The sequence below is a fragment of the Phyllobates terribilis genome, unplaced genomic scaffold (genome assembly GCF_046119375.1).
Source record: "Phyllobates terribilis strain yellow unplaced genomic scaffold, ASM4611937v1 Scaffold_9__5_contigs__length_417890890, whole genome shotgun sequence".
NCBI lineage: Eukaryota > Metazoa > Chordata > Amphibia > Anura > Dendrobatidae > Phyllobates > Phyllobates terribilis.
Window position 1 is genome coordinate 231,381,434 of NW_027362769.1, and position 14,920 is coordinate 231,396,353.

Sequence of the window (14,920 nt, forward strand, 5' to 3'; positions counted from 1 at the left end):
TATGAGCACAACCCCCATCTGTGGACGTCGGGCCCTCATACCACCCTCATGGAGTCGGTTTCTAACCGTTTGTGCAGACACATGCACATTTGTGGCCTGCTGGAGGTCATTTTGCAGGGCTCTGGCAGTGCTCCTCCTGTTCCTCCTTGCACAAAGGAGGAGGTAGCGGTCCTGCTGCTGGGCTGTTGCCCTCCTACGGCCCCCTCCACGTCTCCTGGTGTACTGGCCTGTCTCCTGGTGGCGCCTGCAGCCTCTGGACACTATGCTGACAGACACAGCAAACCTTCTTGCCACAGTTCGCATTGATGTGCCATCCTGGATGAGCTGCACTACCTGAGCAATTTCTTTGGGTTGTAGAGTCCGTCTCATGCTACCACGAGTGTGAAAGCACAACCAACATTCAAAAGTGATCAAAACATCAGCCAGAGATAATTGCCAATAATTTCCATTTATTGTCTATTCCAATTGCACAACAGCATGTGAAATTGATTGTCAATCAGTGTTGCTTCCTAAGTGGACAGTTTGATTTCACAGAAGTTTGATTTACTTGGAGTTATATCCTGTTGTTTAAGTGTTCCCTTTATTTTTTTGAGCAGTGTATATAGTGTGACCAAGTTGTCAAGCACTTTTCCAAGTGATGCTAAAATCGCTTGGAAAGCGCTTGACAACCCGCATGCGAAGTCGCATGTTAAAAACACTTCTGCCTGGCAGAAAAAATGCATGTACAATCCGCATGTACAATAAGCATGTACAATCCGCATGTATAATCCGCATGTACAATCCGCATGCGTTTTTTTCTGCCAGGGAGATGCAGAAACACTCAGGAAAAATCCGCAGCATTTCTGCATCGTGGGCACTTAGCCTTACAGTCTAGGATTCTATGATCTACAGTAATAGCTAAAGTGGTACCCAATTTGTTATGATAATAAATAGCATAGGGATAAAATATAACCTAAATTCGAAAATTTTTAAAAAGGCCCAAAGTGCATACATAAATACAAGACGTACCATGAAGTACTAAGAAAAGAATGCAAATAGGAAAAATTCACCTATAGTACAGACAATCCTGTGTCAAAAAATGGTCGGTGATAACCTGTGAAAGACCACTTCCCAGGTAAAATGGTGGATTTTTCGAAATAATGTCAATAACAAAGTCCACCAGACGACCATATCCTCTCTAGCATAATACCCATCAGTCAATAAACCAGGTCAGTGTGCAATATATTGAGCAGGTATACATCTAATACATGACTTTTGGGAATAGTATAGGCTAGCTTAGTACATTAAACCAATCAGCCAGACATATAGAACCATTGAAGGAATATTTTTCATTTTTAACCAAAGCATATAACCACATATAAATATTACTACTTCGTGGTATTGCAAAAATATCATACAATCACGGAGGAAACTTATAAACTTATCTGATCCTCCATTAGTGATGGGTATGAAGTCTTATACAGGCGGGCTCCCGACGCGTTTCCCTTTTGTCATCAGGGGAGTAAAGTGCCCATAATCATGCCCCCATTCATTGGATATGTTAAGTGGCTAGTATCACTATGACATTATTTTGAAAAATCCACCATTTTACCTGGGAAGTGGTCTTTCACAGGTTATCACCGACCATTTTTTGACACAGGATTGTCTGTACTATAGGTGTATTTTTCCTATTTGCATTCCTTTCTTAGTACTTCATGGTACGTCTTGTATTTATGTATGCACTTTGCACTTTGGGCCTTTTTAAAAATTTTCTAATAAAGGTTATATTTTATCCCTATGCTATTTATGATTCTATGATCTACTTAGAAAATCGATGATGTGTTCAATACTTATTTCACCTGCTGTGTATTCAGTGTTTGCATACATCTTAGTGCTTACAGAGTGCTGCTGTATTCTTTTGTTTGACTTACGTGTATGAGCAGCCTCCAGACTCTCCTGCGACAGATAATGTTGGCAGAGAAATAATCTTGCAGTTTGGAGTCAGACACACAATCCTTTTGTGTTCCTTCTAGATAAGCCATCACCAGTACATGGAGTTGGAGACACTGAGCTTTCAGTCACCGATCTATCATGTATGTGCACCTTTAGAGTCAAACTTACTAAGCATCATCTATGCTGTAGTAGCTTTACCTTTAGTCATATCTAACTAGGATATGTGGGATATTAAAATCTGACATTGACATTAAAATATTGCAAAACGATTTAGAGAAGATGCCAGAATGGGCAAACACTTGCCAGAGGAGGTTTAATGTAGATAAATGTAGAGTAATGCACCTAGGACGGAGTAATCCTATTGCTGCATATACATTATATGGAAATATACTCGGGACTACAGAACAGAAGGACTTGGGTATTCTGGTTACAATTAAGCTGAGCAGCAGTACTCAATGTCAAGCAGCAGCCGCAAAAGCAAACAAGATTGTAGGGTGTATAAAAAGAGAAATAAAATCACGCGATCCCAACGTACTGTTACCCCTTTATAAATCACTGGTGAGGCCACATCTGGAATATGGGATCCAGTTTTGGGCGCCACATTCTAGAAAGGATATTCAGAAGTTAGAGTCAGTTCAAAGGCGGCAACTAGATTATTACAAGGGATGGAAGATCTCTACTATGATAAGAGGTTGGAAAAGTTGTGATTGTTTAGCTAAGAAAAAAGACGTCTCAGAGATCTCATTTATATGTATAAATATATGTGTGGTTACTACAGAGGACTGGCACATGACTTATTCCTTCCAAAGACCATATTAAGGACCATGGGACACTCATTATGGGTGGAAGAAAGGCGATTCTGGCACCTCAACAGGAAAGGGTTCTTTACAGTCAGACTGTGGAATGCCGACCACAAGAGGTAGTGATGGCCGACACTATAACAACTTTCAAAAAAAGGGCTGGATGATTTCCTCAGTACAAATATTATTGTAGGTTACAGTTAAATTAATGACACAATGTATAATTGGGGGAGGAAGGTTGAACTTGATGGACTGAGGTCTTTTTTTAACCTATGTAACTAGCTTCGAGAGGTGAATTAGAGCAGAGTACCCAGTACCTCTTTGTTCTTTATTTGTTGGGTTGGATTGTTGGGTGCTTTGTTCTGTTTCGGGGGAATTGGATAGCAGTTTATAGAGACACCACACAGCACACTGATTTCATAGAAACATTTATTTAAAAAAAAAAAAGGTAGAAATCTTGTTTCACACAGTTAAAAAAACAATTCTAAAAGTAACAATGTTATTATACATTCTCAGAACATAAAACAATTGATTTCAGTACGACAACAAAATCAGAAACAACACAATAAAAAACAGAAATAACACCTGCAGACAAACCTAATAGACCCTGAATATTCCCACCATCATTCTCTAACTGAAGCGGCCAATTGACAATTGTGTTGCATTGCTGCTGACGTCTGTGCCAAGGCTTTAAAGTGCACTTTATGCTTTTGTGTCACCTTGGTTAGGAGGAGTGTACGACCTGGTCGTCTCTAATCTTTTGATCATTTTTGCTCTTGGAGGCATGCAAATTTGGTTACGATAAAATAATACATCACAAAAGATCAATTGTGTTGATTGTAAAATGCAACACATTTTTCAATGGAAGTATGATTGATTGACAGGACTTTGTATGGGACTTTATTTCTCAATCACTATTGTGATATCTCCAAATAAACATCAGAAGGCTTTTGTTGCTATTCCCAAACCTTAAGGATTTTTTTTCCAGCATTTGCATAAGGAAAAGATTGTCAGCTGACAAAGGTGCCTATGAGAAATTCACATTTTAAAGCAGCAGATAAAGGACAAAAACACAAAACGTTATTTATAAACCTGTACAATATAGTGCAAACAATCTTACGGTGTATAAAACGCTCCTCGTGGTTAATGACAATCAGAACTAGAACTTCCCCGTGTGCTTCAAACGTGCCAAAATAATGCTGGAAAATTAAAGCATTTTTACAAGGGTATAAAAAATAAAAGTAGAAGTAAAAAAAAACCCATTAATTACTCATCTATCAAATTAGAGCAGATGCTCCTTTTTTTCTGCCAATTTTTACTACTCCTGCAGAGATGAAATGCTGTACTTATAGGTAGCCATGGAAGCCAATCTCTGGCCACAGTGGTGATGCTGGCCTACATCGCACATGACTGTTAAAGCGTAACCGCTGTTTTTTTAATTTTTATTTCATAACTCAATAGTGCACATGAATATAAAATCCTTTGTAATATATTTTAATCAGAGAAATCTGCTTCTTTCTACTCTAGCACTGATCTTTTACTCTAAACTGTGTATTAGTGAAGACAAATTTTTCCATTTCTGAGATAAGAGATGACAGTTGGTGCTCATAAGATTCTATGGGGAAGGGAATGAGGGGGATTAGGGAGGAGGTAGAGGCAGAGACAGACATTCTGCTGCAAGTTCTCCTGAAATGACATTTACACTTTAAGGCCAATGCCTTTGAAAGATTGGTCACCGCTGTATAAGTAAAGAAGGCCTGTCGGACCACCGGAGGATTGGTGCTGCAGTGTACCTACAGATCTTCAACCACAGCTGTTAACCATAGTTGGAGGAAAAGATTTTACTCCTTTATTAAACTAACCCCAGTACAGCCAGACTCAGATGCCTTTCATATGAGTTTAGTTTGGTTTCCCTGGATTGTTTATTATGGTATTCTTAATCGGACTAAGTATTAAAGGGAAGCTATCATCAGAAAATGGCCTGAGGTTTAAGACAGATTTTTTGTTATAATTGTATTTTTAAAGAATTGTCTTTTTTTCCATGTCACAATCTGTATTTAAAAAAAAAATAGAATTCTTGCAATTCTCACACTGGTCATTGAGGCTTTTTAGACTCTGCTTCCTTTAGGTTCCGGAAACGCACATGTACATTATTGGCAATAGTCGGTTTCCAACCCAATCTTTTGTATTGAAGAAATGCACAAGGTCGTTGTGAAAGGTCAGCTGTGATCCTGTGTTATTAGCGGTGTATAGAGGTGTTACCTGTCACTTTAATCCTGCCTCTGATGATAATGAACCTGCTGAAAACTCCTGAAAGGACAAGAAGTATCAGCCTAAAATAACTTCAGTGGTCAGTGCGAAAATTGGACGATTAATCATTTTGATTTTATTAATAAAAGATCCCGATAGGAATCAAACACTTTGCTAACATTTTTTAAAAAATACTCATAACACAAAAACCTGATTTAAACAATACATAATTTTCTGACAACACATTCCCTTTAAAGGGAATCTGTCATCAAGTTTTTGCTATGTAATCTGAAGACAGTATGAGGTAGGGGTAAAAACACAGATTTCAGCGATGTGTCACTTATCAAGTTTGGAGGTTTTGTTTGCTTACAATGATTGTTTTAGCACCAGGAGCTTATCACAGCTGTGACTAGCTGGTCCTGTGCCTCCTGGTCTGACACGCCCCCTCCTGTGATAGTAGGCAGCTCACTGTCTATGGACTTTGTACATGGAGAGCCAGGTGTGGGCGAAGTTAGCTTTCTCAGCTCTGCTTCATATGAAATCTAAAAGCTCTGATTGTGTGAGAATGGCTGCACCCAGTAATCTAAGTGATACATCACTGGACTCAGCTTCTCTTTGCCTACATCAGGCTGCTCTCAGATGAGGAAGCAAAAACTTGCTGACAGATTCCCTTTAAGTCTTTGGCTGTCAGATTCCTAAAAGTCCTTATTTTTCAGGCTTCCATTACAATTTTCCCTGGTATTTTCGCCAAATTTTCTCAAGTATTTGTGCACAAATATATAGCCACACCGCCAGGGCTTCACTGTGACTTTTGATGCACAATTCCTTATAGCAGCCTATTATTATTTATTTTTAAAGCCCCCCCCTAATTCCAGGGTGCAGCACATGTGAAAAAGGGGTTACATACATATAACATATATAAAGCTGGTACAGAGGGGGAGAGGACCCTGCCCTCGCGGGCTTACTATCTACTCTCCATGCCTTCAGGATTTACTAACGCTTTTTCAGTCCCTGAGTGATGCAGTACATAGTAGGCAGGGAGGAGGGATGTGCAGGTGCAGGGAGGAGGGGTTTGCAGGGAAGAGGGGTGTGCAGGTGCAGGGAGGAGGGCTGTGCAGGGAGGAGGGGTGTGCAGGTGCAGGGAGGAGGGGTGTGCAGGGAGCAGGGAAGAGGGGTGTGCAGGTGCAGGGAGGAGGGCTGTGCAGGAAGGAGGGGTGTGCAGGTGCAGGGAGGAGGGGTGTGCAGGTGCAGGGAGGAGAGGTGTGCAGGGAGGAGGGGTGTGCAGGTGCAGGGAGGAGGGGTGTGCAGGGAGGAGAGGTGTGCAGGTGCAGTCTCTCATTGTGCCTGTGAGACTGCATGCATGAAGAGGCGAGGGGGAGTGGTAGTGAGGGGAACATCTGATAGTTTCACAGTGCTTACCATGACACCAGAAAAGAGCCGCCAACCAAGCAATTTTGTAAATGGATGAAAATGACCAAACACATCGGTATGCTGGTAGAATTATTTCTTATATTGTACAAATAAAGCAACTTTGGTTTCATCACATTGGGGTGTAGCCAAAGCCTAAACGTCCCTCTGCAGAGTATAAGGAGAGCATAAAAGGGTGGCACTTTCGTAAACTGAGAAAGTTATGGTAATTTAGCTCAAAGGTCAGAATAGTGGAAAAAAGGAGTAAAACACAAACCGACCACTCAATGCCATATCCACAGGTGATCGCTTTCCTCTTTATGGAATATGCTGTTTAGACCCAACTGATAACATGATGATTTAATCTCCAATTTCTCTTATTAGGCGACATTAATATGCTTTTTATTGTTAGCCTTTGGCATAAAAAAAGCCATAATGTATCTTTCGGCAGGTAACACAAGGTCATTTGACTTTACCCCTTGTTTTCATTTCCCCACAGTAATCTTAGACTTATTATTGCATGAATGCGAAAACATTTGTCCGTTTGGCCACGTGTGCAATTATCAATGGTAGAAATGGTGCAAATCCTTCGCTTCGAGCCTTTCAAACTCATTATTTGGAATATATTTTCTTTACTTTTCTTCTTTTCTCACCTGCGTAAAAAAATAAGTAAATGCTGTGAAATTACTTGTCCAGTAAATATTGTGAAATATTCAGGATTCTGCCTGTACTATAAATTAAAGGGGTTATCTATAGTTAGAATAACGTCTCTTTCTTGAAGGGACAGCGTCACACCTGTGTATGGCTTATGTCTAGAGTTAGAATATGTAGCTAGTACATATAACCTGTGTACAAGTGTGGTGGTCTCTGGAGGTAGGTAGGTACCGTATGTGTTTTCTAATCTTGTACGATCCCTTTAAATAAGTAAAGACAGAAATAAAATTGTGCAATGATAAATTCTCTTTTATAGTTTAAATTAAATATAGCTATAAAACATCCTTAACCCCTTACTGACATCAGCTGGACATGTACGGAGCAAGGTGGTAGCGGGTGTACGGAGCGGGCTCTTGGGGTGAGCTCGCCCCATACCCGGTAGGTAATGGCTGTGTGTTACTGCCTCTAACAGCCGCGGATGGAGCAGATAGGAGCCTGCGACTATTAACAGCTACTGTCAAACCCTGACAGACAGGCATGGGGGTACATTATTCAATGCGCCCATCAGCACCTCCGCGACACTACCACGGGGTGCTGAAGGGTTGCTATGACAGCTGGGGGTCTGATCTCCCCAAAAAAACAAACCCTCATATGTCTATGTGGGCAGAAAAATAAAAAAGTTATCGCTCTTGAAAAAAGGGGAGGAAAAAATGGAAATTGGCCATGCTGGGAAGGGGTTAAAATCAAATACATAAAAGACAAATTGTAGAATTGGTGCAAATCAATTTGCATGTCCCAGTCCATTGGCCACAAAAGTGGTAGCTGGAAGGGAGGGGGATAACATCCTTTTATCTAAAGGCAACCGCGGCTCTGGAGTGACATCACATGTGCATCACCCCCACAACGATGATGTCATACCAGTCCGGCCAATTAAAAGAGGAGCCACGGAGTCCGTCAGGTAAGAGGTGGTTGTCCCGCGGCCACACACCACTATCATGGCCAATGGACTGGGATATGTGAATCGATTTGCACTAACTCCTACATAGCAATTATTAATATAACCAATTTGCCTTGCATCTTAGCAGCAAGTATATGGCAGCCTGTAGTCTGTCATTGTACTGAAGATGCATCTCATCACAAAGCTGCCCGCGTACCACCGTATGTCAGCTTATTCATCGGAGTAATAATAGTCTCTGGCGCTATTCTTGCTTCCCTAATGAAAACCTGACAGATCATTTATCAATAAGTGGGATCTATCAGCATTTGTTAAGGTCCTTTTAAAATGTATCCTTCACAGAATGAACAGTATTACTGGCTGTTAAATGTGCTGGTGTCTGGCCACTGTCAGCTAATCACCAAGTCTGTCCTTCGAAAAAAACTTCTACAAAAAAATTTGTAGAATGCATGATTTGTATCAATAAATCGGATCGCACTCAGCCATGCAAGTCAATGGGTTCATCAAAGTAATCGGACTGCACTTGGATGACATCTGAGCGCAGTCTGATTTTCACAGATTGACAGAATGGAGTGGGTAGAGAATTTTTTTCCATCTTCTCCACATCCAAGAAAATCGGACTACACTCTGATGACACTCTGATCAATCTTTGACCGGAGTGTGATTAGCATAATCGGACTGATTTTCTCAGATGAGAGAAAATACAGTCATGTGACCCTAGCCTAAGAGTCAGATTACAGCCTACTGAACTTTATTGGGTGGAGGGATGAAAAGGAATTAGCAGAGGGAGAGAACAGATAGAGACATAGATTGTACTGCAGCTTACTATTCATTTACCTCCCCCAGAGCTGGGTTCACAGCTACACAGCTCAAATGCCTGGAAAAAAAATCACTAACAAAAAAAAAGCGCTTGAAATACTTTTCATATTTATTCCTATTGAAAATGACTTCTTGTTCATAGTTTCAGTCTCTTGACTGTTTTTATTAACATAATTTTTGCAAAAATGACAAGTGTTTAAAAGAAGTGACTTGACCATTCTTCAAGAGTTTCCCGCTATGAAACCCCTTTATAATTTACAATAGATGTCAATGGGAAGGCTACAAAAATGTGTTTTGTAAGTGTTTTTTAAGGCTCAAAAATTACATTACACTGATTAAAATGATACCTTGTTTGATGAAACCCGTCCTGTGGTTCTTGTGTAATCTTTACTTTCAGTTTGGAGATAATGACATGCTCATGCTCCAGGGCGGCCTGTGGGGGGCGCTCTATCTGGTGCTCTGCTTACATATTCATCTGTATGCTCTTATGACAGGTCACTGATCGTTCACTGACCTGCCTCCTATTTTACATAATGCATCTAGTAGTGCGGGGCTAGGTAAAACAGGAGGCTGGTCAGTGAAGGATCAGTGAGCGGTCATAAGAGCATACAGATAAATATGTAAGCAGAGCACCAGATAGAGCGCCCCCCCACAGGTCGCCCCAGAACACCAGCATATCATTATCTCCAAACTGTGGCCACGGCCCCATTATCAGCATTTGGTCAGTATTTTTTCTCAGGAGTGGGAGACAAAACCATGAGAGGAACAATCGGATAAAAAGTATAATAGAAACAAGTCACCAATTCTGCATTTATCACCCACTCCTGGTTTTGGCTCCCACTCCTGAGAAAAAATACTGACCAAATAGTGATAGTGGGGCCGTGGCCTAAAAGGAAAGATTACACAAGAACCACAGGACGGATTTCATCAACCAAGGTATCATTTTAATCAGTGTAATGTCGCCCACCTGACAGTGTATGTAGTTTACTGAGCACAATCCTGCTGACAGGTGCGCTTTAACAAAGCATTAACAAAAACACTCACGGAAAAAATAAGACAAAAAGATCAGTGTAAAAACTCACAATTTTTGACTGCCTGAAAAATCATTATGTGAACAGACCCTTAAACAACAACAATTTAAAACATGAGAATAACCAAATACAGTTTTCTAAGTTAATAATTGCAATGGATCCATATAAAAGCAAGTGCTATACATATCGTGGTGTCTGTATGACAACCATTTTTTAATGCTCCCATGGAGTTTAATGGGCGAGTCTGATCAGCAAGATGGATCAGACTAGTGCATGCTGTGATTTTTGTTACATGCGGACCCTCAGATCACCTGTGTAATACAAAGGAAATCCTGAAAGTGTGATCTGTTGGTGGCTCTTGAGGACCGGAGTTGGGGAACACTGGTGTACAGAATTTTTTGTGAGCTAAACACATCCTAAGCACAAATTTTCTGTGTGTTAACGATTCCTGGCAGGAGTTATTGAGAATATCTTGGGCTGTCATTGCCCCCACTCCTTCCTGCTCAGGTTTTGAAATGTTGCAAAGGTGGAATAAAAGTATAAAAATTCAAAAATGTGTTCTTAAATGTGAAATCGGCTTATTTATATGCGGTGATTATCGTTTAGACAAGTAGAAATTAGATACGGATATCGTTGAAAAGGTGAAAGTGTCCAAAAATTGTATATTTAAACCCTTTAAAACTCAGAAATTTATTAGAACATATTTTTAAAAATGCATTAAAAAACCATGTGCACCATAAACATTTTCCAGATCAGAGCAAATGACAATACGGTTATCTAATCGGACCATTCAAGGAATGTCATCCCAGCAAAAATGGAATTTATTCACTCATGCAATCAAAAAATTATTTTCCTGACAATAGACGAGATAAAAAAAATAGTACTGTAGCCCAAAAGAATCCCAGAAGAAATGGCCAGATTACCCACTGAAAAATCAGATATAGAGATGATACGAGATAATGATAAAAGCTAATCAAAACTTCATGTCTAATAGATATCTGGCAATATAGCATGAATGCATACAATATACATACACGTAAATAATATTACTGATGTAAATCACCAAAAATGCTGTAATTACGGTAGCAAAAAAAATAAACCCCCAGGTCATATCACAATTATACAGCCTATGTTTCCCTGGGATAGACTCTAGGCTATTCCTGCCTAGCAGCGGAGGTTGGCACCCTAGATTTACGGGATTTGGCGCCCCCGCTCACTTTCCCTATTTATCCCTCCTAGACAATAAATTATAAATAAATACTAGTCTAGATAGAGAATTCCTATTCTAGGAGGGACATATTAAGCATGCCTTGTGATAGAAAAAAACGCATACTTTTAGAAGTTAATCATGATGTCATTCTCTGTTCCTCGTGCCTCAACGCGTTTCCCCATTAAGTGGATCATCGGGAGGCCCCAGTACAAGTATATCACAATGGGCTTAGGATTATCCCACATCACTCTGGCTATCTCTACTTGTACTGGGGCCTCCTGATGATCCACTTAATGGAGAAACGCGTAGAGGCACGAGGAACAGAGAATGACATCATGATTAACTTCTAAAACAATTTAGACATGTAGTTCTGATTAGCTTTTATCATTATCTCGTATCTTCTCTATATCTGATTTAGTGGGTAATCTGGACATTTCTTCTGGAATTCTTTTGGTCTGCAGCATTGTTTTTTTTATCTCGTCTATTGTCAGGAAAATTATTTTTTGATTGCATGAGTGAATAAACTCCATTTCTGCCGTTATGACATTGTTTGAATGGTTCGATTAGATAACTGTATTGTCATTTGCTCTAATCTGGAAAATTCAACCTTTGTATATGGTGGTTTCTGGTGCACGTGGTTTTTTGGTGCATTTTCTTAAAATATGTTCTAATACATTTGTGAGCTTTAAAGGGTTTGATTCTCGTTTTGCTAAAACTTTAGAATGTACAAGATATGTAATGAAATAAATATTTCGATATTTAAAATCACAATAAAACAATTACCTTCTTACCCAATAGAAAGACAGCTGATCCGTGAATCTCGCTGCTGAAGGCGCTGTAGAGTGGCATGAGGGATGGTCATACTATACATCCTACAGAGATACAAGATCATATATAAGGCTCTGTATGAAGGGTCACAATGATTAATAGTAATAATGACTAGAGAGGAGCAGTTTCTTTTGTGCAGCCTTGGTCTCACATCCTGTCCGGTCCTCTATGGCAGCCGGTGTTCACTTTTCCACCCGCCATTCTTGGGTGCCTCTGGTGCTAACTACACCCAGCCAGCAACAGGGTCTAGTACATGCAAGAGATGCCAAGGATGCCGGACGAAGAAGCTGGTTGCAGAAGTAAAGACTGGCTGGCATGGAGGACCGGAAAGGACACAGGAAGAATCAAATTGCTCCATTTATGAAAGGCTTTGCAGAGGCTGCTTTCCGGGTTCCTACTCCACGTTCTCGGAATTACCCGGATATCACACAGCTTTTGATAAATCATTTAAAACTATAAAAAATAATTTTGCTGAAGAAGAACAAATGCCGCTTTTATTCTACTTTTCCATAGACATGTATTTTTAATGACTGGAGTATTGAAAGCATATAATCTTCTTTTGTCAAGCACCTGTCTAAGTATATCATACTTTCCCATTATATACAAATTATTCAAAGCTCATTTTGCCTGCTGGCAATGATACTCTGCATTCTGCATTTATAACAGTAGATGGCGCCATTTCCTTACAAGATCATACACACCATGCACACACCTGAGACTCCGCAATTTAGGACACTTCTGTAGACTGGCTGCAAGTTGTTCAGCTCCAGTGCATGTGATCCTGTTGCAATCCAAGCTTCAAACAAAAAAAAATAATGATTACAGCACAGGAAATTATATTGACATTTGAAGCATTATTCTATTCTCTTGCCATGCTGCACTGTATTATTAAAGTCCTAGAAAGCAGCTCATTTCAGCTTTATCATGGATAACTCACACTTTGATTACATATTTGCCTAAGTAAATGATTGACCTACAATTTTACATCTCATAATAGACACATACAGTACAGACCAAAAGTTTGGACACACCTTCTCATTTAAAGATTTTTCTTTATTTTCATGACTATGAAAATTGTACATTCACACTGAAGGCATCAAAACTATGAATTAACACATGTGGAATTATATACTTAACAAAAAAGTGTGAAACAACTGAAAATATGTCTTATATTCTAGGTTCTTCAAAGTAGCCACCTTTTGGTTTGATGACTGCTTTGCACACTCTTGGCATTCTCTTGATGAGCTTCAAGAGGTAGTCACCGGAAATGGTCTTCCAACAATCTTGAAGGAGTTCCCAGAGATGCTTAGCACTTGTTGGCCCTTTTGCCTTCACTCTGCGGTCCAGCTCACCTCAAACCATCTCGATTGGGTTCATGTCTGGTGACTGTGGAGGCCAGGTCATCTGGCGTAGCACCCCATCACTCTCCTTCTTGGTCAAATAGCCCTTACACAGCCTGGAGGTGTGTTTGGGGTCATTGTCCTGTTGAAAAATAAATGATGGTCCAACTAAACGCAAATCGGATGGGATAGCATGCCGCTGCAAGATGCTGTGGTAGCCATGCTGGTTCAGTATGCCTTCAATTTTGAATAAATCCCCAACAGTGTCACCAGCAAAGCACCCCCACACCATCACACCTCCTCCTCCATGCTTCACGGTGGGAACTAGGCATGTAGAGTCCATCCGTTCACCTTTTCTGCGTCGCACAAAGACACGGTGGTTGGAACTAAAGATCTCAAATTTGGACTCATCAGACCAAAGCACAGATTTCCACTGGTCTAATGTCCATTCCTTGTGTTCTTTATCCCAAACAAGTCTCTTCTGCTTGTTGCCTGTCCTTAGCAGTGGTTTCCTAGCAGCTATTTTACCATGAAGGCCTGCTGCACAAAGTCTCATCTTAACAGTTGTTGAAGAGATGTGTCTACTGCTAGAACTCTGTGTGTCATTGACCTGGTCTCTAATCTGAGCTGCTGTTAACCTGTGATTTCTGAGGCTGGTGACTTGGATAAACTTATCCTCAGAAGCAGAGGTGACTCTTGGTCTTCCTTTCCTGGGGCGGTCCCCATGTGATCCAGTTTCTTTGTAGCGCTTGATGGTTTTTGCAACTGCACTTGGGGACATTTTCAAAGTTTTCCCAATTTTTCGGAATGACTGACCTTCATTTCTTAAAGTAATGATGACCACTCGTTTTTCTTTACTTAGCTGCTTTTTTCCTTGCCATAATACAAATTCTAACAGTCTATTCAGTAGGACTATCAGCTGTGTATCCACCAGACTTCTGCACAACACAACTGATGGTCCCAACCCCATTTATAAGGCAAGAAATCCCACTTATTAAACCTGACAGGGCACACCTGTGAAGTGAAAACCATTTCTGGTGACTACCTCTTGAAGCTCATCAAGAGAATGCCAAGAGTGTGCAAAGCAGTCATCAAAGCAAAAGGTGGCTACTTTGAAGAACCTAGAATATAAGACATATTTTCAGTTGTTTCACACTTTTTTGTTAAGTATATTTCCACATGTGTTAATTCATAGTTTTGATGCCTTCAGTGTGAATGTACAATTTTCATAGTCATGAAAATACAGAAAAATCTTTAAATGAGAAGGTGTGTCCAAACTTTTGGTCTGTACTGTAGGCTACACATTTTGTCTCTACAGTTCAGTATTATGGAGCCGTATACACTCCATGTGCAGCCGTATGGGGGCAATCTTCCTTAGTAGCAATTCCTAGGGGAGAATACCTCCATTACATGGCATCTGATAAAGCATGCTACAACTTCCATATGAAGAAAATTTCATTTGTCTTTGATATTCCACAGCAGGGCCCAATAGTCATCCAAATTATGGACTGTACAACTCATGGATTGTATGGAGGCATAATAGGGCTATGTGCTTGAATCCTGGTTACAAGAAAGGTATATATCTAGTAGAGTATATATCGGAGTTGGGTGGTCTGCATTTGGGAGCTTCCACTGCCATCATACGAGTCAGTCCTGCTGATATTTGTGCTGTTTTGTTTTTTTGCTATGCTCAC

The 14,920-nt window shown here is 40.3% G+C and overlaps 1 protein-coding gene across 4 annotated transcripts in view; it reads right to left on the reverse strand.

The window, feature by feature from the left end:
- Window positions 1-3,249: 3,249 nt before the first annotated feature.
- The window catches only part of CIITA (class II major histocompatibility complex transactivator), a 107,584-nt gene continuing 95,913 nt past the window's right edge, over window positions 3,250-14,920 (reverse strand). For 2 of the 4 annotated variants that reach the window (XM_073647742.1, XM_073647739.1), the window contains 3 exons: window positions 12,599-12,682; window positions 11,850-11,930; window positions 3,251-7,042 (listed from right to left, as the gene is read on the reverse strand). In XM_073647742.1, the coding sequence (XP_073503843.1) occupies window positions 7,039-7,042; window positions 11,850-11,930; window positions 12,599-12,682 (169 nt within the window). In that variant the 3' untranslated portion in view covers window positions 3,251-7,038. Of the gene's footprint in view, window positions 7,043-11,841; window positions 11,931-12,598; window positions 12,683-14,920 lie in introns of all 4 variants that reach the window. The other 2 variants (XM_073647741.1, XM_073647743.1) reach the window with 2 other exon arrangements.